This window comes from Triturus cristatus, chromosome 6, assembly GCF_964204655.1.
Source record: "Triturus cristatus chromosome 6, aTriCri1.1, whole genome shotgun sequence".
Taxonomy (NCBI): Eukaryota; Metazoa; Chordata; class Amphibia; order Caudata; family Salamandridae; genus Triturus; species Triturus cristatus.
The window spans coordinates 634,945,819-634,970,148 of NC_140589.1; the positions used below are offsets into that span (position 1 = coordinate 634,945,819).

Here is a 24,330-nt window from a genome sequence, read left to right on the forward strand (position 1 = left end):
AGAGTCAAGGACGATCAGTGATCAACAGCAGAGGTATGCTCCCAGTAAGAGGCATGGCTTCCTCTTTGCCTTGTCCACACTATGAGAATTGCTTTGAAGAGAGCGAGCGTGGACGCTTGAGCTGACTTTTTCATTCCCTTTTCATCTGCGCTGCATGCCTTGTTGACACACTGGGAAGTGCTGCGCTGATCAAACATGCAATTTAGTATATAAATCTTCTGACAAGCCCTCACGATTAAATAATTTCTGAAAGTTAGATCCCATCCAAATGTTCACATACAAAAGCGTTTTCACATTTCTAAATAAAGGAGTGTGTATTTGTGTTTAATAGTGATTCAGTTTCTTGTATCAGCAAAACATGGGATGAATTGCTGGAGGGGCTGGTAAACTGGGTTTAGGCGAAGCTTCACTTGTGAAGCAGAGCTAATTATAAATTAACAATATGCCCTTCTTGAAAATGTGCATACTTGTAACAGTACCAAAAGAAACCAAATCATGTAATACGCATTGGCAAAGTCTATAGGCCTCACCTATGAAACAATAGCTATTGGCTTTGACAATGGTTTTTTAAGCTATGTTGTATAGCAAGCAAGTTTTTCATTATAAAAAAAAAAGCACAGTGATGCTGGCTGTGCTATTGTATGTTTCTTTTTTTTATTGCGGGGGCAGGGTAGAAGGCAAAGTGTAGCAAAGGAGGGCGTATTTTGGGGGAGGCAACCAGGAAACAGTATGTGGGGTAACAAGCGTTATGACGCTGTCAGCACTGGATGCATCACAGCGCGCTTTTGTTTTTTATTGCTGGGTCCGAGGCAACAGGAAGGTGGGTGGGGTCAATACGTACAATGGAGGGTGTGTGCATATCTTAGAGCTGGTTTTTTTTTTGTTATAGCGGGTATGAGGGCAACATGAAAAATGAAAGGACAGAGTACAGATGGGCAGGAAGATGCAACACGGACAAAGGAGGGAAGGATGGTAGGTGGGAGTGGCACCACAGACAAAGGAGGGTGGGTGGTAGCAAGAACCATGGACAACAGAAGGAAGGAGAGGCAGGTGTAACTATCAATAACACAGACAACAGAAGTTTGAGTTGTTTTGGGGACTTCCTTTACAAGTTGTGTTCAGTTAGTAGAATAACAAGGGCCCTATGGACACTAATGCAAGTAAGAAAAACAGAGCCCTGGATGGTTATTAAAAAATCAACTGTATTACGGATGCCTTGTGTATCTACCTCCACTGCACCAATGATTGCCGCACCTCTGCTACCAATGGGGGTGGCAGTGGCTAAAATGCTAATGTCTCCAACAAAACCACTTTCTCACCGACCTCTGCTGTACACATTGGCTCTGACACTGCTTAGAAGCCCTCACTTGTGCTTCCTGCTACACTTCAAAATGGGAAGTTCTGGATTGAAAACGTTAAGTGAATTTACTGGACCCTCAGTGTTTCTGGGGACAGGACAACCAGATATGGGTTGACAAAGCACCACAAAAAACACAACTGTGTGCCGCAAAATGTGCCAATCCATGCCACAATATCCTGGTTGTCTGATTAAGCCACAAGACCTTAGATGCTTCCAGGCACAACTAGAGTGTGGAATCCAAATATTGCACCAGAGTTAGCTCTGCCTCGTGTTTTTACAGGGGATGTATTTACGACATTAATCGGGGCAGCAGACCGAAGCCTGGCAGGAGTCAGCACAAGCTCATTTTGTGGTACCCTTCGAAATCTCAACAATTATCAAGCAAGTGTAATTTGAGGGTTATTTTAATTTCCCAAGACAGCCTCTGCCCACGCTCAGGTGTTTTAGAGCCGGAAAGGGGTAACAGATGATAAACCAAGGAAAACGCAGGGCGCATGGAGTGAGCCTCTCCACCCTCCCCTCACCCCAAATCCCCTGGGAAAGACAATACGGAAGGCATGGTAGATAGAAGGGCCTTAACATTTCTGCAATAAGTAGTGGCAGTGGAGTCCCTAGCTCACAATGTGCAGACACACGCTTGTTATAACACCTCCGGGTTATAACAAGCATTTGCAATGCACTAGGTCTCGCATTTGGGAGCGTTTAAGCTATTGGCATTGTAAATGACAATGCCTTCTTATTTATCTGTTTTGATAATTAACACATAAATAAAAGGCATTTACATTGTCAATGGCTCAAAATCTTGTAAATGCTAGACCTATTTAATTTCAAAGAAGCGGCCTCCATTGTCCCTGGCTGCTTGGAAAGTGTGCATAGTGCAATGAATGTTGCAGGATAGCATGTTGTGCTTGCAGTAGGAGAAATTCATTAAAGTAATCTAGTGCTTACAGACTTTATAAAACACACTGTGTAACAACAGAAGTAAAAGGGTCAGTCCTCATGGGAGGTTACAAATGAAGACAAGACGGTACTAAGGAGGGACTAACAAGCTTATTCACGAATCAAAAGCCAGCATTTACAAAGGACAATGACATGAAAAATATGGGCTGAGAGTGGGCGGAGCTTCAAGTCCATACTTAAATACAGCATGCCTCGCAGAGCAGCGCATGCGCTGCCCAGGCTCGACCTAAAAACTGTGTTGAGGACGAAATGTATAGATAATCAGTGTTATTACTGAAACTCGGTGACACTCGTTTTAGGAGCCATAAACGAATGAAAGACCAAACCACAAACATACAACATGCAGGATCCACGAAACCTCCAATACAGGTGCATGAGCCCACTGAGCCATCCAGCTGAATTAAGTGTGGGTATGTCCTTCTGAAACCATTATTCTCGTGAAAGGGGAACATGTTGCTGCAATGTGTAATTCTACCACAAATCGACTACTACATAGAATGTACATTTATTATGGTCTGTAAATCTTTTTAACTACTGACTTTGACTGAGTTGCATAATAATGTTTTCCTCTTCAAATAAGTCTTTTGTTTTGTTCTCCAGTGGAACAGAGATACCAACCTGTTGTTGACATGTATCAAGCTGTATACAAACAAAAAAGAGTTTCCAGTGCACACAAAAAAACAATTGATATTCGTTTGAAGTGGCTTAGAGAGGATGAAGTGTGGATTCGGAATAGTTCATTTGTGTTGTTCTTTTAAATCTGGTGTCTCCCATGCTACCCTCGAGAGCTGGGACTGGATTGCCCTTGACGCCGACATGGATTTTTTGTTTTTTTAACAGTACATGTGTTCAAGCTCACACCGTGCCGATCCTGTGATGAGGCACTTGCAAGGTTTGAAGGTTGGGGCAGGTGAAGTAGGGGGCCGGGAGAAAGCAGGCTGCTATCCCGTTGGATGCAAACGGAAGTCTTGGCCCGTAGAATACCTCTTCTTTCCCTTCTCTGCTGACGTCCAGAACCTGCGTAGATAGAAAGTGAAACCAGTCATGTCGCCATAGTGTCTGCAACAAAGTCCACCTACCACTTAATGCTTTTAGGCATATCTTGTATGTCTACCAGAGCTTTTGTCGCTGTTCTTTTTAAAATACATGCATGGTGTGCTTCAGAACATTTCTCACTACACGAAATTGGTTATTTGTTGCATCGTTTTGCCTCTTAGGGAGTGGGTAAGGTAGTCAACCAGCAATTTTACACTTCAGAATTACAAAGTCATCACACTTTCATTGTATTAAGTCCTTTATGTCTCACATGGCTTTTTTTTTTTTTTTTTTGCATTGCATTACATGAAACTAATGCGTATTTGTCAAGGGTTGAGTGCAAGCTTGACCGTAAAAACTCGAACATTTGGCTTTTCTTATTGTAGATCGGAACAGCACGATGCTAGTATGGCTCCTGCAACACCTTGCACTGAACAACAAAAGCTGCAATTTCAGAAGACTTTGTGCAGCCATTGTGGAGTCAGGCCATCTCTATATGTCATTAAAAGCCCATTTGAAGCCAAGTACCCTCACTCTCTCACATTGCAAGCATCTCCAGCCATTTTATTCTGCCATTCAATTCTTGACGGATGTCAACCATTTTTAGGTCTCGCCTGACCCAGCGCATGCGCTGGTCTGGCGAGACGTATTAGGTCTCGCCTGACCCAGCGCATGCGCTGGTCTGGCGAGACTTATTGAGAGGGCTCCAAAAAGTGCTACCAGGCCAGCCTAGAGCTACAGTGCATGAGCGCGCGCCACACTTTTCCGCGATTACTTTCGCGGCCCCACGGCCGCTTTGATGTTTGATCGCGATCACTTTCGCTGATTCTTATATGGAGAATATTGCTAACTATGATATACAAGCATTGGCATAACCAATAGGTCTCGCTTTTGGGACCTTATAAGTATTTAGTTATGCAACTGTTGCATGGCTAAACACTTATAAGGTCCCAAAGGTGAGACCTATTGGCTATGCCAATGCTTGTATATCATAGTTAGAAATATTTTCCATATAAGAATCACTTAAGACCGCCCTCAGTAGAAAATAATTTTTATCAGACATGTACAAGAAGGTCATGATGGGAAATTTGTTTCAAGACTTGCATATCATTCCAGCGAGCGCCATAGGACGCATCATTAAGGTGTGCATTCCTACAGAGCAGGCACTACTTTGTACCTTTTTATAGGGAATTTCACTTTCTAAAGTGCGTATACTTAAGTTTGAATTTCTGAGCGTTAATGCATGCATGTGGTACAGACAGCATAGGTCCGAAATGGGGAGAAGAATTCACTACTCACTGTTTCAAGCAGTGCTTCGTTCAGAACTTGCTTTAACTGAGAAATTCTATATTCATGTGTTTTAGACACATTACAAGCATTGGTAAATCCAGTCTGTCTCACCAGTGAAATTTCTTGGCTTTTCCAATGCTTTTGTGTGTTAGAAAGTCTTAGTGTATGTGTGTGCATCCACGACGGCCATCATTGAATAGGTTTGTAAAAACATTACAAATGCATTCAATGAAGCCCGCCACAGATGTGCACATATCATGTGTTTTTCCACACAGCTTTTTGTATGTTAGGCTACACCCAGTGTACAGTAGATTTCTTCCCGTCCAGGAAATCTTGCACATATGGCTTTATCACTCTGCGTTTCAAATAATCATTATTTTATTTTGTATGTTTAGGTTTTCCCTTCTATCTCCCCCTGTAAATGTGCCTTTCAATCTACTCATATGGCTAAAGGAATACAATATGACTCAAGAGCAGTCTGTATTTATTTGTTCAAGATTTATTGTTCAAGTAGCATCAGGCTTGCTAGAAGGAACTCAACATGTTTATAAAGCGAATGTGTTCTTTGGGTGTCCCCCACGCCTCGTAAAAAACAGTTGGACCTGTGGTAGCCCTCACATTTTCATGATTGAATTGATTATGATTTGGGGGAATGCAAGCTCCCATGGGGAAGGTAGAAGATTTCATGTGTACCACAGTGGTTTGCTTAAGGAGAAAGAAGGTGACTTTAGAAGGTAACTGTGAAACAAAGTCCCAACAATAGGGCTTCTGTTCCTGTGAAAAGAAGAACAAGGTCTCTAAACAGGTTGTGTGCGATTAGACCGAGGTCTTGGGGACAGTCGGTAAGACTGTCTCATGTTGCCCTCACACACCCCCAAGGGGATGTCATGCTTCATCATAGGGTCACTTTGGTGAAGATCTTTTTAGAGAGCATGCCGTATGATGAATGTAAGTGAGGTGATCAATGCAGTGGAGCAGTGAATCGTGATAGTGGATTAAAACTGATCTGGGAGGTTTAATAAGAGAGGCTCCCTGTCGAAGATAAAAACCTATAAAATGTTAATGCTACCATAGATGTTTTAAAAGGAACCCTGGTAGTCAGTGTGCTATGACTGGGAAGGGGAGTACCCTATAGTCGTGAGCAAGAGGCCTCACTCAGGTCTCTCTGTCAGTGGTTGATCAACATGTTTTGCGCCTTTTAAATGGTCTTAAGGATCCATGGCGCTTCGCCAGGACAAGAAACATAGAATGATAAACTAGCTCACACATATATGGTGCCCCTAAAGTGCTACCTACTGTGTGTATGGTTCAAGGTCCAACCTGTAGAGGGAAAGGAGGAATAAAAATGAAATGTTTACTGTATTCCTGGTGTGCCGGCGTGCCATCAACCAGGAAAGTCCAAAATAGTGGACCCGGGGAACTGTCTAGCACTGGGATCTGACAGTGCACAAACGTGCATGAAAGAGACAGACAAACATAAATGTAGGAAATCAAAATCAAGCTGTGGTAGTGATGTCCGCAGAAAACGTTGTCACTGCAACGCAAGTCCATAAGGCAAAATGGTGGTACGGTGCTGGGTATGTATCAAAGGAAATACCTACAAGTATAACACATATTGTACCCATCACGGTTGTTTATAGAAATCAATGATATTAACAATACAGCGGTCTTGTTTCAATTTACTTGTCTCAAAGCGCAGGGGCCAGTCTGTAATGTAGGAGTGAGAGAATGGCAACCACGTATGAGCGAATATCATCTATGGAAAGGGAGTATTGTTGCAGGCATCATGGGTGAGTACAAAAACAAACATCTTTGTGCTCTGTGTGCATGTGACAAACTACTTACAGACCGCACAAAATAAGTGGATATCACACAGGTGACTCTGTAAGAATACAGTGATGGAAGCGGCCTCTCAGAAATATAAATATGTTATTGATGCATGAGAGGTAACGTGGGGCTTACCTAGATACTAGAGTGCTACTAGCCGCATCAGGTGGTAAGGAGGTGCAGCGCTCGAGCATGCTTAGCTGTGGATCGAGCAAAAATTATTAGGATATGCGGGACTCGCAAAGAGCTGAGAAACGTGTCAGCAGCCACAGAGTCGGCAAAGTTACTCAGTTTCTTGAGTGCGGACCTGTCGTTTGCACCTACCCTCTGTCTCTGTAAGTGGAACTGCTCAGAGCTACGGTGCTTGTTTAAAAGCGGTGAGAGAGAGCAGGCGGCTGCAACAGGAATGTGTGCGGCTGTCCGATCACTGCGCATGTCTGGCGGCCATATTGGAGTGGCTGAATGGATGTATCAGCCGTTATGGTACAATATTTAAGAGGCCATGACAGAACAAACAGGCATGAGTGACAAATCAAACCATGATAATCGGTTTCGTTTTTAAAAGAAAATAACAGGCATAGTCGGTGTATAAGCAGTCATATATACTGGAGCATGTGGTGCATCAGTTGTACCAGGTAGTATAAACTCCTTAAAGAACGAAGAATGCTCTGAGGATTATGATGCATAGTAAAAACATGAGAATTATGTTGCATAGGGAAAACATGGGACATTATTTGCGAGTTCCCCTGGAGAACTGTCAGGAGGTCCAGAAGGGCAAACTCGGAATTAGTGTTGTTCAAGGGACACATGGTAGTTATGTCTCTGAAGGTGTCAAACAGAGCTCGAAGCACTACATCTTGGCCAATGTTGTAGAGCTTGTAAAGTCGCCAGAAAAGTGTGACTATTGTTAAGGAGTCTAAAATGAGAGGCCCCCTACGCAGTGTTAGCATATCGTTCTCACAAAATGCTGTATTCTGAATTGGACAGTTGTATCCGAAATGTGGAGGATTAAGGTCAGATAGGGTGTGGTGTATGTATGTGCGGAGCATGCATCTCGTCGCATGGGTTGGAGACAGTGAAACTCCAACACAGTTTGGTATATGGAGGGTGCCAGACCTCAAACCATGGAATTTCATCATTAAGTCCACTCCTGTTGGTGTGGAGGTGAACACCCATTGTTGCTCTCGTCTGAAGAGGGTAGTGGCATTCCAGGAGGGGTTGGCTTCGAAAACTGTCCATTTGAGGTCATCAGTGGAGTGATTTTCCTCCTTAAAGTGGTTATTCTTCTTGGTATTACTATGTTATCCTAGCCTGGTTTTCACTGACCTTGTCGACATCCGTACATAGTGCATCATGCAGGGGTATGTGATCAGGTAGATGCAGTTCTTAGTGTTGCAATTGGTGTGCTGCCTTTGCGTCCAAGAAAATGAAACTAACTGTAGGGTGGTAGAGTGTGCAGTAGAGCTGCACGCGGTACAGCTACCGCATGCGTTGTGTCCGGTAACTGGTGGGAGGTTCCAAAGTGTGGTTTGTGAGTTGGATTTGTTCAGGCATGGTCTTGTATGTACCAACTGATCTCTGATTAGATGTTCTTCTGAAACAACTCCAAAGCCTGGTTGGTCAATTTAAACTTTGCATTGTGGGTCATTCCCTTGGGTCAACCTTAGGCTTAAAAGCCAAACATTGTACAACACATTTTACAGCAGGAGGATCTGAGGACTTGGAAGAATTTGAGAGAGTTAAATAGCTCAGTATTTTGGCCTTTCCCCTCTTGATTAGGACTCCAGACATACACAGCAAGTAGGTTGGAATTTGGGCAGGTCTTGAAAGGGAGAGATGCATGTTCCAATGGCCAACCACGTGGCCTGAGGCCAGATTGGTTAAAATAAGGTTACATTCCTAGAACTGTTCCCAATTGTGTTGACCATACAAGTCTGGGACAAATGCCTGTGTAACAGTTCTGACATATTTTGGACACATATCATGTCATTGGCAGGCACAACCAATCAGTAGGGAGCATAGTGTAATTTGGTCATGACGCAGCACATTTTGTTTAAAGCTAAACATGTTCCAGATGTAAAGAATAATGCTGCTCATGCTTTTTCTCATTCCAAGACGCAGGAATTCCAAGTCTTCCAATCCAGAGGCTGAGGAGGACAAGACAAACTTCCTGGAGTAACTTTGGTATCTTGGTGTTCAAGTCTACCAGCACTCATTTCAAATTCTCTATCACCCAAAACTAAGAAGTGTTATGAAGGGACATGATCCCGTTGCACCCAATTGTTAGCTGGGACGGTATGGGGGGCATGCTCACTATTAAGAAATGGTTGGCTTACATGGAGAAATTGAAAGAAAGGGGGCGCCCAGCCGCTTATACACATAGGCCGCCATATCGCTTTTCACCAAGCCACAGGCGAGGCTTAGCCATCCAAACAACTTCCAAGTGAAGAAACTGTTAGAGGGATGGGCTTGCATAAATGAAACTCCTAGAGACAGTAGGAGGCCCATATACTTTCAGAAACTTCAACTATTAACAAAACAGTTGCCAAAAGGACGTTTATCCAACCTTGAGGCGGTGGAATTGTAGTTTGCCTTCATTCTGGCATTTTATGGGGTCTTCTGAAGCAGAGAGTTGGTGGCTAAGGCAAAAAGGGATGTGGGTTAGGCTCAGAAGATCAAAGACAGATTAGTTGGCTAAAAGCCAATGAGTCATATTCAGGGAAGTGCTCTCCTGTCACAGTCATGATGAGATACTTAGAGCTACATCCTGTGGTACAAGGGCTTCTGCTATTGATTCACAAGGATCCCAGGCCAGTAAGTATCTTTCAGCCAGTTTGGTAGTGCATGTTCTTTCACGCTAGAGAGCGCTAATTTGGACCATAAACATTTTAACCCGGTTCCTTTCGGACAATTTTAGCAATGGCAGAAGCAGGGGTGGAATTATAGGCACATGAGGATTGGGACATGCTAGTCAAATTTTTACAACTAATATATCCACCCAGAATTGACATAGGTTTTGTTGGTGCTTTGTTACTAATCCCTTTTCTGTCTTTTGTTTTTTCTAGTTTCTCGCAATATGGTTGGTTTGGGAACTTGGTCAGTGTTTATTGAGGAGGTGGGGCAACTAGGTGAATAGGTCACTGAAATGCATTCCTGGCTTGCAAGTACTACGGTTCTAATAAGAGGACTTCGCCTGAGGTAGCTGAAAGATAGTTGTGAGGACAAAACATTGCAAGGTGTACATGCTCCAAGGTGTTGTAATCTTTAACTGAGGAAGCAATGACATAATGGGCTCTTCTAGGGCAGAAGTGTTAAATGCAGTTATTAAACAATGCAGAATGTTGCAACAAATTTTTCCTTTTGATTTGGTTCCTTGGTCTGACATAGTTCCCAAAAAGATGTGTCATGGATGTTGAATTTTCATTTTGGTACTTTCATTGAAAGCCTGAAGAAGGAGAAATTCTCCCACACAAGATATTATAAGGTGGTATGTTTCCCAAAAATCAGCTTCTTTTGTCTACCTTGGGGACACTGATCATTATTAAGAGTTTATTGTAATTTGCTTATGATAAACTTCAAACTGCAGATTCCTCACCTTAGAATATTTCCTAGGAGTCAGACTAAATATGTGAAATGTCGATGAGTACCTCTCCGTGCCAGCAGGTGGCGCTGAACGGCTCCTCATCATCCGCCCTGGAAGTGACGTGCTTGGTGCTTATACAGGCCCTAATCCAGTGCACTGAAATCAGTTATTTTCTTTCTGCGCCAACAGCACCGATCCAGAGAGCAACCGAGGTAACTTTTTGACCACTTTTTTCAAGTTTTTGGCCATTCTTTTTTTAGCTTTGCTCCCAGTGTGCTAGGGATAAGTCCCCCAACAAACGCACACTGTTTAGGCCATGTGTGGATTGTTGCAGTCTGTGACCCACGCTTGGTTTACCTGGGGTTGGGCCACAACCCCAAGACGTGCACTGACTGCAAGTTGATGCACCTGAAGGTGATTCGTGAGTGGACGATGAAGCTCCTGGTAGTGCAGCAGAAAAAGGCTCTGTACCAACCATGGTCCTGATCTCCAGGGAGATATAGGGGCCGATCCTGCGAACGAGCATCTTCCCACTTCATATCGAACTTGAGTAAGTTGAAGAAACACATGAGGAAGTTAAAATGGTTCTTTGGTTTCTGCTAGAAAGCGCCGTACTTCTAGGCTCTGCTCCCTCACGCCACATGCAGAGACTGTGGCCGGGTCCACTACACACTTTCCAGAATTCCCTGGAGTAACTCCTGCCCAACTCGAGGAGTTTTAGGATGCCATGCACTCTATCTTTGGGCCTGTGTCTCCCTCTGGTGCACCTTCACGCCTCATGTAGCAGAAAGAGGCTCCCTTCAGTGAGTTGTTGTCAACACTAGCCAAGCTACCTGGATCCACCCCCATATCCAGGCTGACGCAGGTGAAGACTAGCGCCCCTGTTCCAATCGATCCAAGGCTGTCTCCTGCTACTTCAGCGCCGATTGAAGAGGAATAAATTGACCTCTCTGACTTCAAGACAGTGCCCCATCCACACTGGCGCCAGCCACACCAGACTTCCCATCTTTTCCAGTAGGAGGCGATGATGAAGAGGGTTATTTCCTCCTAGAGGACAACTCTTCCCAGCAAGAAAACTTGTATGAGGAACTGGGAGATGCCAGCACCTGGTCACCTCTTCAGAGAGTGGCCTGATTTGTCCTCTGGTCCCTGCCAAGGTAGTAGGCACATCTTTTGCAATTCTGATGCACAGGGCAGTGGAGGTCTTTGATCAACAGTTACTTTCAGTCAAAGTCAAGACCAATGTCTTGACAGAGGTGCTTCAACGGGGGGGCTAAGTTCTGCAAAGTCCCTTCTCTTTAATGGGGCATTCAACAACGTTCTCATGGAGTCCTTGGCCACACACTGCATGGGTGCTCCCGTTCACAGAATGATTGTCCAGTGCCATCGTCCTACCTCCCTAGACCCAGGCTTCCATCACAGCATACCTCTCTCACTCACCTGGTGCTGCATGCCTCGACAGCCAGGATAAAACCAGGCACGTTCCCTACCACATCACCAGAAAGGAAATCCAAGAGGCTTGGGGAAGCAAATCTTCTGTCTCTTGGGCTTATACTCCCATGCCTTGTTTGATTTGGTTGCACAGCTGCTGCCCATGCTTCCCGAGGAAGGTCGGATCATCCTGAACCAGGCGTTGGCTGATGGCAGGGAAACAGCGAAGTTCAATGTTTGCTGTGAACTGGACACTCCCAAATCTTTTGGCAGGGACGTGGCTTCAACAGTGGCACTGCTGCCGCGCATGGTTGCGGTCTACTATTTTTGTCCAATCGTCTTTGATAGACATGCCTGCCTCTTTGGTGACAAGGTTGACACAGCGCTCGAGTGCTTCATAGAAGGCGTACTCACTGCCAAATCCATGGGCCTCTCCCTGGTCTTTCGCCAACAGCAACAGTCTTTTTGCCTCTTCCGTGGCCATGATCTGGACCTCCCAAGGACATCTGCTATACTCATTTTATTCCTCAGGCCAGCCCAGCAAGCTTCTTAGGTTGCTTTTGTGGCTGGGGATGCAGATCCCATAGAGGATGTGGGACGCACACCCAGTGCACTGTCCTGTCTAGCCCTGTCGTAAGGTCAAAGCCTCTTTAGTGGGTCCTCCATGTAGCACACCCATCCCATTGGCAGCAGGATCTGGTGCCATTTGTCCCAATGGCAAATATTAACTTCTGCCAAGTGGGTGCTACAGATGGTTCAGAAGAGTTATGCCCTACTCTTCCTGGAGACTCCGCCACCATCCCCAGAATGGCTGACATAGGAGCATCTCTTTTTTCTCTGTCAGGAAGTGCAGGCTCTGTTGGCCAAAGGAGCCATCAAGAGGGTGTCCACATCAGCAAGAGAACGTGGTTGATATTTCAGCTACTTTCTGGTGCTGAAAACCGACAAGGGCCTTTGTCCTACACTGGACCTTCACTCTTTCAATGTCTTTATATGGCAATAGAAATTCAAGATGCTCACATTGACTTAGGTTCTGTCTGCCCTGGACCCCGGGGACTGGATGGTAGCATTGTATCTCTAGGATGCATATTTTCACATTCCTGTCCTGCAGGTCCACAGACATTATTTGAGGTTCATTGTAGACCAAGAGCATTTCCAGTTTGCTTTGCTCCTGTTTGGCTTCATCAGTGCCCCTTTGGTGATTACGAGAGTGATCATGTTGGTTGCAGCATGCTTGCAGAGCTCAAGGGTCCCAGTCTTCCCCTGCCTCGACGACTGGCTGTTGAAGGCAGATCATATCAGTCAGTCCTCATCCACCTCTTGCAGGGGTTCACAATCAACATGCCAAAGTCACAGCTGACTCCCTCTCAGACGGTTCTTTTCATCAGAAACATTCTGAAAACGATCCAGCTCACCTGCCTTCTGGAATGGAGTTCAAGGACATTTGGGCTAGGATCTCGTTCCCAACTCGGTCCTGGATTTCAGTGAGTGTGACCCTGAGGCTGCTGGGTCTGATGGCCCCTTCATCCTGTCGGTGAAGCACGTTGTGTGGGCTCTGCAGTGGAATCTGAAGTCCTGGTGGTCAAAACACCAGGGAAATCTCTTCGACCTGATCTAGATTTCGGGGGAAACTACGACAAATCTGCAGTGGTGATTGACCAACGGTAACCAGATCAGCTGCAGACACCTCTCCCTTTCCCACCCAGAACCAACAGTGGTGACCGACACATCACTTCTGTGTAGGGACGGCCACCTGGGAGAGGTGGAGACCAGAGGAATCAGGTCTCCGTCAGAATCCAAGCTCCACATCAGCCTTTTGGACCTGAGGGCTATCCACTTGACATTGAAAGCCTTGTTCAAGTCTATCAAAGTAAGGTTGGTTCAGGTGTTGATGGACAACACCACCACCATGTGGTATTGCAACAAACAGGGAAGAGTGGGGTCGTTGACCCTGGACATCTTCCTGGTTGTTCTGCACCTAGTGGGAATTTTGAACACCAGGGCAGACAAAATCAGCCGCCGATGACTTGCAGATCACAAATGGTTTTTTCTTCCGTAGGGGGCGCAAGGTCCCTTCCAAGAATGGTGAGAACCTTGGCTCAATCTATTTGCCACCAATGAGAACAAGCAATGTTGGCAGTTCTGAGCTCTGGAGTTTCCAAAGCAGCTCTAGCTCAGAGACGCTTTCCGGTCAGACTGGAACCTGGGACTCCTGTAGGACTTTCCTGCCAATATGATTATTCCATGAGTTCTCAAAAAGATCAGCACTGATCGGGCCAAAGTCCTCTTAGTGGCTCTGGACTAGGCGAGAAGAGTTTGGTATCCCGAACTCCTGAGCATGAGCATCTGTCCATCAATCAGGTTGCCCCTTCTGGAGAATCTCCTGTCGCAGCACCAGGGCATGGTCTTGCAGCCGAATCTGCGTACACTCCACCTTCCTGTGTGAAGATTAAGCAGCAACAGTGGAATGCCTTTGATCTTCCTACCAAGATTTTTGATATCATCGTGGCCACCAGGCATCCCTGTATACACCTGCCATTGGGACACATTTGTGGCTTAGTGCTCCTCCCATCATCTTGACCCACTTTCTGCCCTTGTTGGAGGTGTTATTTTTAGTGCTGTCATTAGCCGGGCAAACCATTGACTTGTGCACCATTAAAGGTTATGTTTCTGCCATCTCTGCTTTTTTGAGTTTGCCGAATCAGCCTCACTGTTTAAGTTACCTTTTGTGACCTGTTTCCATAAGGCTTTGCAACATTTGCTCCATCCTATTTCTTTCATCATGCCGTAATGGGACCTTAATTTGGTCCAAATATCACTCATCGGCTCTCCATTCAAACCCCTACAAAGCTGTCTACTGAGATATCTGACTCTTGAGACTGTCTTCCTAGTAGCCAATACACTGACCAGGAGGGTCAACAAGCTGCAAGATATTTAGTCCATCCTCCATACACCAGCTTCTATCCAGACAAAGTGATTTTTCGGGCTCATGCCTCCTTCTCCATTCCACTTTGGCCAAAACATCATGTTGCTGATATTTTTTGCTTCACCTCATCCTTGTGAGGAAGAGGAGAGGCTTCACCGTCTGTATCGGAAAAGAGCTTTGTCCATTTATATCGATTGTACCAATGACCACCAGGTGGACAGTCAACATTTTATTGGATTCACAGGAGCAAACAAAAGGCTGGGCAGTGCAAAAGAGAACCATCTCCCTATGGATTGTACTTTGCATTAATATCCACTACGCACTAGCTAAAGAGCAGCCTCCTGACGGCTTCCTGGCCCATTCCACCAAGGCCGCTACTATCACATTAGCGATCGGGGTTCCTGTACTGGATGTCTGCCACATGGGCACACGTTCACGAAGCACTACTGCTGGGCACTGAGGTCAGTCTGTCATAACTTTTGTACCTCATGTGTGTTTGTCAGACAACATAAATGTCAGGATTGTGCCAGACTGATTCCATGCACATCCTCAGGATATGTTGGCCTGTATCCCTGCTGGCCCACAGTACACCATCTGAACCCCTATCCTTACAGGGTAACAAATGTGTGTGCAACCTCAGAACATGACAGCCCAGATCCTCAAGGAAATAGTGGTAACAGATCTTGGACCCTTTTGTTTGGACTCTCATGCATACCCAAAGAAATATTCAGCAAGGCGTTATAATATTTATTTAAGCATTGTGATTCTTGTATAAAATATATGTGCCGCGATAATCAATAAAATGAAAGAGGTTAGCATTACGAGAATAATGAAGAAGAGTAAAATTGTCACCATTGTGCTAAGACCGTGAGTATATGCAGGCATATAGGTACTGTGTGTAGTGTACTCCTACCTAGCACTCCCTAACCTAGTCTTGCCTAGGGTGATTGATCTGCCAAATACCTGGCTGGGTGGTCTAACTCCCCATTACCTGTGGGTAAGTGTCATCAGGCTGTCTGTCCTGGTTTAGAGCTTGGCTTAGAGGAACATCCCTTGTATTGGAATGCAGGAATCAGCTGAGCTGGAATTCCAGCATGTAGTGACCTCGCAGTGTCAGCTGAGTGCTCCTCTCCCTAAACAAGGAAGTGGTTCTGTATATATAAATATAAGCACCCATGTAGCCATGTCGCAACCCTTGTCAGGCCACAATTGTTTGTTCTAGTCGCCTACAAGTCAATAACATAACATTTGTGCAGTGAACTTTATCCCTTTTACTGAATGTTTAAGGTGCCCTGATATTATGCCTACGAAGTGGAAATGTAAGCAATGCAGATTCAGAGATTGTTATCCCGCATGGTCACACATGCAAATGTATGTCAATAATCACTGTGTATAAAAGAGAAGGTAACTTAAGAAACATGATCATGTAAATGGTGGCGTTTCTAACCGGGCCTATCCCGACCCCGTGACAAGTCGAGATGGGCATTTTGCCCGTTTGGTCCTCCAGGATTTTCTAGTTTGAACCAATTTGCAGTCCCACCGTCGGGGTATGGGGGTGCATATTGCTTGGGAATCTAGTCTAAGGTGAGGAATATGTGGTTACAAGTCTCTATCAGAAGAACAAGTTACTTACCTTCAGTAACCTTTTTTCTGATAAAGACTATGTAACCGCTGATTCCGCACTTTGTTCACCCATTGCGGAGTTAGTGAGGAAGGGTGAATGACTGGTGGGGTTAGTGTTGCTTGAGCGGATTAGTAACAATGCTGAGGAAGTTTAAAACTTTCAGATTAATGCATTAAGGTCTTGCATGAGTAGTTTTGCTCTCCCAGTGTGGGCCTTGGAGGGTTTAGTAATATTTTACGGAGGAGGGCACATACTTCTGACCCCTCTGTGCCCATCCCAGAAGACCCAAGGGGCAAAAAGTGGGAGGGCAAGGTCCGGGTTAGTGTTGAGGAACAACTGCCCAAGACTGACTACAGAATATGGGTGTTTGAGGGCATTATGGGCACTCAAGCACAGAGATGGCAATTTCCATCTTATATAGTCATTTTTCAAGGGTCATTAAGGGGAGTTATGGGCTGTCAAGCATCTTGATTTTGCCATTACATTTATTCCTAAAAGGTAAGATGTGTTACAGGGCTGGAGCACTACTCTCCTGCAAACCTCAAGACATCTACTGCTTAGTAATTTGAGTGATATGATTATTTTAGGATTTTTTAAATTTGTTTATCAATTGTGGATTCCCTTTTCAATCAGTTTCTTGCTTTTTTAAATAAATGCGACCCATACTTTCCAATGGCAAGATTTGGGTCTATGTGTTCTTACAGAAGGAGAAGTGGGTCCAAGTCTCACCTGCCCACAGCCTTTGTAGTGTCCCTAAACATCAATTTGAAATGGCGCCCTTTTCATTATCAGCCAATCCTGCAGTGAATACTGCAACCGATGGATGCAGGTGAATGCAAGGGTATGTAACATTGATTACAAAGAATGAAAGCAGATGAGATCCTCCCATGAGTAATGAACATGATTCTGTGGCTTCACTATCGGAGCAGCAAGATGATGACGTATGTGAATGAAAAGCTCTTTAGACCTTTGCAGTACAGTTTGCGGAGTATTCCTATTCTTCATTTGAGGATAATGCACTGAGCAGCTCATATATACAAGTTTACAATTGTTAAGCAGGAAATATGTATCCACATCACAATATTCTTTTTTTAAATTATGTATTTGTACCTTAAAATACATTTTTTCAATTCAACACAGTAAATTCACGAATCATTTGAACCACAGTTTCTCCCTATTAAAAAATAATTCATATCCTAATTTTAACGCTAAACCACTCCTTCCACCAGACAAATCACAAATTGTTTGATATTTTTGATTTGGGCTTAAATAATGACCAAAGTCTGTGTGCAATGGGGTTTGGGGCCTGGAGGCTAGACACAGGACATGGCCAAAAGCTGTTCCTTTTGCCTGGAGCCTCTCCTGCTGGGCTGAAGGCCATGCTCAATGAACAGATGCCAAAGTATATCATTTAGGTAGTTACATAAACACTGAACAATCCTTGTTGCAGGAAACGTACAGATAATTAATTGCTAACTATAAACAATAATTCGTGATACCCTAAAGAATGAAACTCCCCACAAAAATTTCAGTTGCAGGTATGTTATGGTTACAATTTGAAACATAAAACCACTGATATTCACACAACCACAATGCCCCCCTCCTCAAATCCACTGCTCAGTACTCATTTTAGGAGTGTATAATTCTTTGGGATTAAGATTATTTTTGGTATTCATCCTTTCCCACCTCCTTTCTCCCCCACTAATGCAGAGTGAGTAGGAGACGGTATGGAAATTCCAGGCGTGATACTTAAAGTCTCACAAAGCATGACCTGCAGACAGCATCTGGCTTTGCGTGATCGCTTAATCACATGATATTAAAATTATATTGCAAGTCGCAAATGGTTTTTTCGACTCGTAGTGTGAACGCTGCTGTTCCTTATGAATCGTAAGTGGAAGTGGGTGCCAGAGGCACCCCTCTTCCTACCAGTTTGAAAGGAAATGTATTAAGACTGTCAATGGCCAATAGCCAGTTGAGCAGTAGAAGCTTTTCATAAGACACTTTCCATTCTGTGAATGACCACTGTGGGTTTCAGATGAGGTGAGGCAGGGAAACAGACAGGTCCCATGGGTTGCTAAATGCATCCCTGCTCACTCCTTCGCACAATGCCACTTTTGGGGGGGTTGCAACCCCTGAGCCCTGTGTTACAATAATGTATCATTGCAAATGCACAGATAGAGGTATGCAGGCCTTCATATCTTCATTCATATGTAGTCTGGATCATTTGAGGAAAGACTTCTGCCTCACGAATATTGAAGAGGCAGGATTTCTGCATACCTGTGGCCATGCTCTTTGCACTATGTCTGACCGATGAGAATTGCCAATGTTGCATCAGAGACGCTGTGCAAACACAAGGCCTGATTCACGAATTTTACTTTGTAGAACATTTAGTAGTATTGCTCATGTAGCACAAAAAGCAATTCACAAACCTACACGTGGAGACCTCCGCAACTCCAATCTTTTCTGTGCAGAGGTATGTGCAACCTAGGTATCCTTTTTAGTAGTAATTTTTGTTGGTGGGACCAGGAGTAGTGGCTTGAAAAAAATAAATACTTACTGCTAAATGGAAGGGTATTAAGGAGGGATGCAAATACAAACCTTCCTACAAAAGAGCAAGCCTGCTGCAATTCACAAACTACACTTTTAAAGTTTCTACAGCCAAAAGGTCTCAAACAGTAATACTCTGGTTTAGTCTTGGAGTAGGATAAGCACCACAAATGCCCACTCACAAGTACTGCAACACACTCTCATGGAAAATAAGAGGCAGAGACTTAATATAACCCTTCATATGAAATAATATTAAACACATTCAATTATCTCTACTTTTAAATTTACTGTATGTATAAATTTGTTTTTAGTGTTACAAAGATAGATGGAACTAAAAATGTAATATTTTAGAACTGAAAAAAATTCATACTTTTTTTAAAATACATGAACCATTAAAGTTACAAAATAATTTAAATCAATACAAAAACATTTAATTAATAATTAAATGTAAAACAAATATTAACTTAATAAAATGCTTCTGTGTTATTTTACAATTTTGATTACATTAAAGTACATTCAAATATTCTATTATTTCATAACCATTTAGTTTGATGAGATAATGTGCTGTAACTTTTTTATTAGTTATTTGTTAATTATTTTACATTAATGTACATTTTTATTTTAAATTCAAATGTTTAATAATTTTTAAAGAATTATTAAACTTTATTATTTTTCCTTATATTTACTATAGTGAGATCTCGGCTTCGTGGCCCAGCTAGGTCTGACAAATTACTAGTAGTAACTTTCACTAATAAATTCAGTCTCATGTTCTTTGCACCTGCCACTAAGGGTAGAGACATGCAAGTCTTGAATGTAAATCTACAGTCTGAAATACTGAGTTGCAAAAACGTATAGCTTTACACCTATGTGCAAGAGTAAATGTGTATAAATATATATATATTTAAATCTACATTTGTCAATTTACCTTTATGAATCGGTGATGCATTTGCTCCCCTTTCTTAGTTCCATGCGAAAATCTCAAATTGACTATATTAAGGCCCTAATTACGATGTTGGGCGGACTTCAGTCTGCCTAACACTGTTTTGGTGTGGGAACTGACGAACCGTAGGTCGGTGGTTCCGAACACCCTATTACAATGCGACCACAACTGGCGTGGTCACAAACTCCCATTTCCCTATGGGAGCTTGTGTTGCGGTTTGAAACCGGGCGCAGCACAAACTCCCATAGAGAATTAGGAGTTCCAGTAAATCCTTGCACCGCGTGGCAGGCACCACCACATGGTGCAGGGATTTACAGGGGGGCACCTCAGGCCCCCAACTGGAGGACGCGATAGCATGGGGGCCCTGCTAGGTACAAAGCCTGACATGAAAAGCTTGTCGGACACGAACATCATAAACCTGACGTCGCAAACGCCCTCCGTAGGGGATTATGTGCATCCTCCGACTGGTTGACGGGCTCCTTGAGCCTGTTGGAAGCCAGTCAATGCGCCCAGCCGGTTTAAACTCCGACCGCCTACATTGCAATTAGGCGGTTGGATTTTAAACAAAGGATGTTGGTCGGAAAGCCTCTAACTTGTGGTCGAAAGGCTTTCCGACCGACATCCTAATAAGCCCCTTAAACATTTGCAAGTGTTTCCTACATAATAGGCATCCTTTACTCCCTGGATCATCAAAGATGGGTAAAGACCCCATACAGTGGGGCTCTGTCATTGTCCTGTCTCCATCTCTCAAATGACAATGCAATCATCTCTGTATTCTACCATTGTCACTTAAGATTTTTCCGAGTAAATTTATCATTTGAAGTTCATCATCTCCTCACAACCCTAATCAGTTAATCCAGTACAACAACAAATTGCTATTTAAAAAAATATAAATACATTGGCCCAATATATTTTTTTACAGTCACCAGTTCTCAAACAAATGTATTTATGCAGAATTTGGGTAGTCCCTTTACTGTTTCAAGACATTCCTGTAAAATGGGAACATTACTCTGAAAATCAGAGAAGAAATCTAATACCCAACACTCTGTAGTCAGCGTGAAAAATACACATTGTGCTTCCTCCAGGTGAAGGCGGAATTTATGTGTGATCCAAGGGAATAGGGTACCAGATATTCATGAAAGATGACAGACACATGCTGGCTCAGTTGTATTATTTTCAAAAGAAAGGTCCCTAAAGAAGGGAATGCTGGACTGTAGCCTCACACAGATCTTTGTTTTGAGTTCAGCCCCTCTACACAGCTTCACTTGATTAAATATTGATCGAAGATCCAGCTGATTAATATTAAATAAGTTGCTCCTGGTGTGGTGTACAGCGTACACCGGAAACATGAATAGAGGAACTGACAAGTTTGTTAGATTTTTGCACATCCAAAGGGTATAAAAGGCTACTGAAATCTGGCTGTGAGTGTGCATGCAATAATTATAAACGGTGTGACTTTGTTACAGTGAGTTTGGAGTGGTTTATGAAATACGTCTATGAAGCCTTTCTCCGTGGAGCATTTGTGGATCCCAATGACGTGTCCAGTGAATTGTGTTGTGTTGTATGAAAGGGCGTGTGTAAATTTACTTAGAGAACACCCTTTGTCAGTTGTGTTCTGAATAAAGAAAGGCAGTGCCTAGGTTATTCCAGAAGGTTGAAGGGCTGCAGAGAGGGCAACTGGGGGAGAAAATAGGGGAGGGGGTTTCCTAATCTCATGACGCATTTTTAGGTCTCTCTTACCACAAACACATCATCGCCTAAATTGTTTGGGCATACTTAGTGGGTGGAAATGGTTACCGAGGCTGAAATGCTTGGGGCGCATGCAGCTGCTGTTATGGGCAGCAGTTAAGGGGCCGAATTTGAGTGCCTTTGGAGATTAATGAAGTACTACTGAGTTTGTTTCCCAAGTGTAATATTAACATACCACTGTGAGCTCCACTGTTGCAACAGGGTTTCCTCTGCCCCCAGCTGCTAAACTTAGATTATTTTGTTTGTCCCCCCACACAAATGTAACAAGGTTTTACCTGGCAATATTTGTGTATAGGAAAAATGCTCGGTCTGTGCAAAGTTTCTGCACAACTGGTAATCCCAAATGGGGTTATGGGTTTAGCACTCCAATCCACACACTCTCAATCTCTCCCAAGTGAATTTGCCAGGTTGAAAAATGTAAGCTCTTTTTAAAGTATCTGAGGATTTTGATAAAGAAATATCACGGTGATTGTGAACAAACAGTGGCGGCTCATCGAGGGAGTGCTACGGGGCGGGGGAGGGGTAGGGTAGGGGATAGTAAATTCTGGCATACGGCCGAACGGAGTTAGGTGAATAAATAAATAAATAAAACGATTTACATTGCGCTTGCTGCGTCTCCGATTTGGGGTTGCAGCTCGAACAATGTAAATTGTTTTATTCATTTATTTATTTATTTACTTAACTCTTTTCGGCCGTATGCCAGAGTTTACTACCCCACAACTAGCCCCTTCCCCACCCACCACCCCACAGCACTCCCTCGAGGACCCACCACTGTGAACAAAACACAGATGGGGGAGACTACATGCTTTTGAATCAGGCACTAGTACACAGTGACCTCCATATCCTTAAAATAGTGAGATACCTTGCTTGACCAATCCTTCTGTCTTAGCAAGGCAGTGTCTATTACATTCATCGCTTCTAGGACAAACTGCCACTCCTAGAGGTTCAGCCAGATTTCCAGGCATCATCTGCCTCTCTCAGGCACGGACGCTGGGTTCTGTACCCAAGCATTTTATGGCCCTCTTGAAATGGGGGAAGGTGTAGTAAAGAGCATCTGATCTCTACTCCATTAGGAATTTGGAGATTAAGGAATAATAAAGATGCAATCTTCCTCTCCCCGCCTGTTATTGTCCTTGTGGGAACTTACCTTTGACTTCATGTAGCCCACAAAATACCCTACAAATGTGGAGACTGTATTCCCTCAGAGATAGTAACAAGATGGGGCTGGTAGGAATATGCAGCACAGACAACGGAAGGGTGGGAGGTTGGAAAGAATATTCAACACGACAGTGAAAGGATGGGAGGGAATAAGCAACACAGACAGTTTACGGTGAGAGAGAAGAAGCAACACGAACATAAGGGTGGGGGAACATCAGAAATGTTAAGATTGCATGAAAGACAGGCAAATACATTTGGGGACAAGAAATGATAAACATTAAACAAAACAAAAAGTATAATAAACGTGCATCCTAGTTTTGAAAGCATTCATAAAGTCACAGGGTTAATAAAAAGAAAATGTCAAACTAAATGCATGGTATAATAGATGAAGCTTGTGTCTGTGTGTGAAAAATCGAAAAAATCCGTATGTTTTTGTAATTAGAAATCATTATTTTTGTGCATGAATATGAAACTGGTAAATGTAAGAAACAAACTGAAGCAGAGATTAACCAAAAAATAGTGTGTGCCAGAAAGACGGACACATGTACTTTGTCCATGCTCCAGGGAGCAGCAAAGACAAGAAAGGAGGTAAGCAACCAAAAGATTGCAAATGAATGACAACCAAAACAACCAATGATATGCTGTGGGCAGGTTGTAACAGTACATTTTGTTCCAGCAGGTCATCCAAACTGAATTTACTCTGGACATTTGGGGGCATATTTATGAGCCTCTTTCGCTGCCGTAGCGTTACTTTTTGTGACGCTAAGGCACCCAAACTACTAAACTATATTTATGAGGTCACGCAAAGCCGATTTGCTTAGCTTTGAATGGCCTGATAACTCTGGAGTTAGGTAAGGCAGAACAGATTGCTGCGTTGCCTTACTCTGCTCTTTGCTCCAAGGTGACTTGCTGCACTGCCCTAAGACAAATCTTCATAAATAAGGCCATTGATTTACCATGTTGAATGACAGTCTACCTATAAAACCTGTTACTTTACACTAACACATGTACAATAGAGAATACTTTGTAATTGATATATGTTTTGTTTGATGTGAGCAGTGATTTGTTTAATCAAATGGCTGTCCTGGGACCCTTTCAAATTAGCCTGATGGTTGTTGTATGAAAATAAGTTGTTAGTAGTGGAGGATAAGAGGCCTATCCAAAAACTAACTCCCAAAATCCTTCAAGCACAAACACAAAGTTGCAATAATTTGAGCCTAGTTCTCAACCCCTGGTAGCTAAGGCACAGAGCAGGCAGGCTTAACTCAAGGAAATGTGTAACGTATTTATCAACATTGAAACAGTAAAAGAGTAACCAATAAAATCCCACAACCAATTTCTACAAGTAGGGCCAATTTAATGAGTGTAATTATACCAAAGTAACTAAAATCCAATAAAGAAACAGGAGACAGGATTTTTTCCTAAAGTTTTAAGGCGAAAAGTTCCAAGAAATTGCGAAATGGCACTCAGAAATCACGGTTTGCCGTTGACTGGGACCCAGGCCCAATCTCAGCCTGACCATGATGGAGTAGAGGTTAGATACATCAAGCAGGTTGTCCCGGTCAAAGATTTTATCTTCTGACATAGAGCTCAGTTTAGAGTTTGGCAGACAATGTACCCTGTCCACCAAACCCTTGGGCTGCCTGCCTCATTTAGAGATGGCCGGACCTTAAGCTTTCTCTTAATGGAGGGCCCGTTATCTCTGTTAACAGACAACGTCCTCTACTGGCCCGATCAACTAGGGTCCTCGGAGAAAGGACATTACACCATCCACCCTACATAGGGGGGATGGTGTAGTGTCTATTTTTCTTGTCCGTCACGGCCAGGAAAACCTGGTGGCAAGAGACAGAAAAAATAATTTTTCTGAAACAAACTCCTGCTTTGGGATTTTGTTTCAGAA

General features: G+C 43.5%; 1 protein-coding gene across 2 annotated transcripts in view; it reads right to left on the reverse strand.

The window, feature by feature from the left end:
• Positions 1-659: 659 nt before the first annotated feature.
• Positions 660-24,330, reverse strand: part of KLHL32 (kelch like family member 32) — an 816,038-nt gene continuing 792,367 nt past the window's right edge. The window contains exon 11 of one of the 2 annotated variants that reach the window (XM_085611126.1): positions 660-3,337. In XM_085611126.1, the coding sequence (XP_085467252.1) occupies positions 3,176-3,337 (162 nt within the window). In that variant the 3' untranslated portion in view covers positions 660-3,175. The remainder of the gene's footprint in view (positions 3,338-24,330) is intronic. The other variant, XM_085611127.1, reaches the window with a different exon arrangement.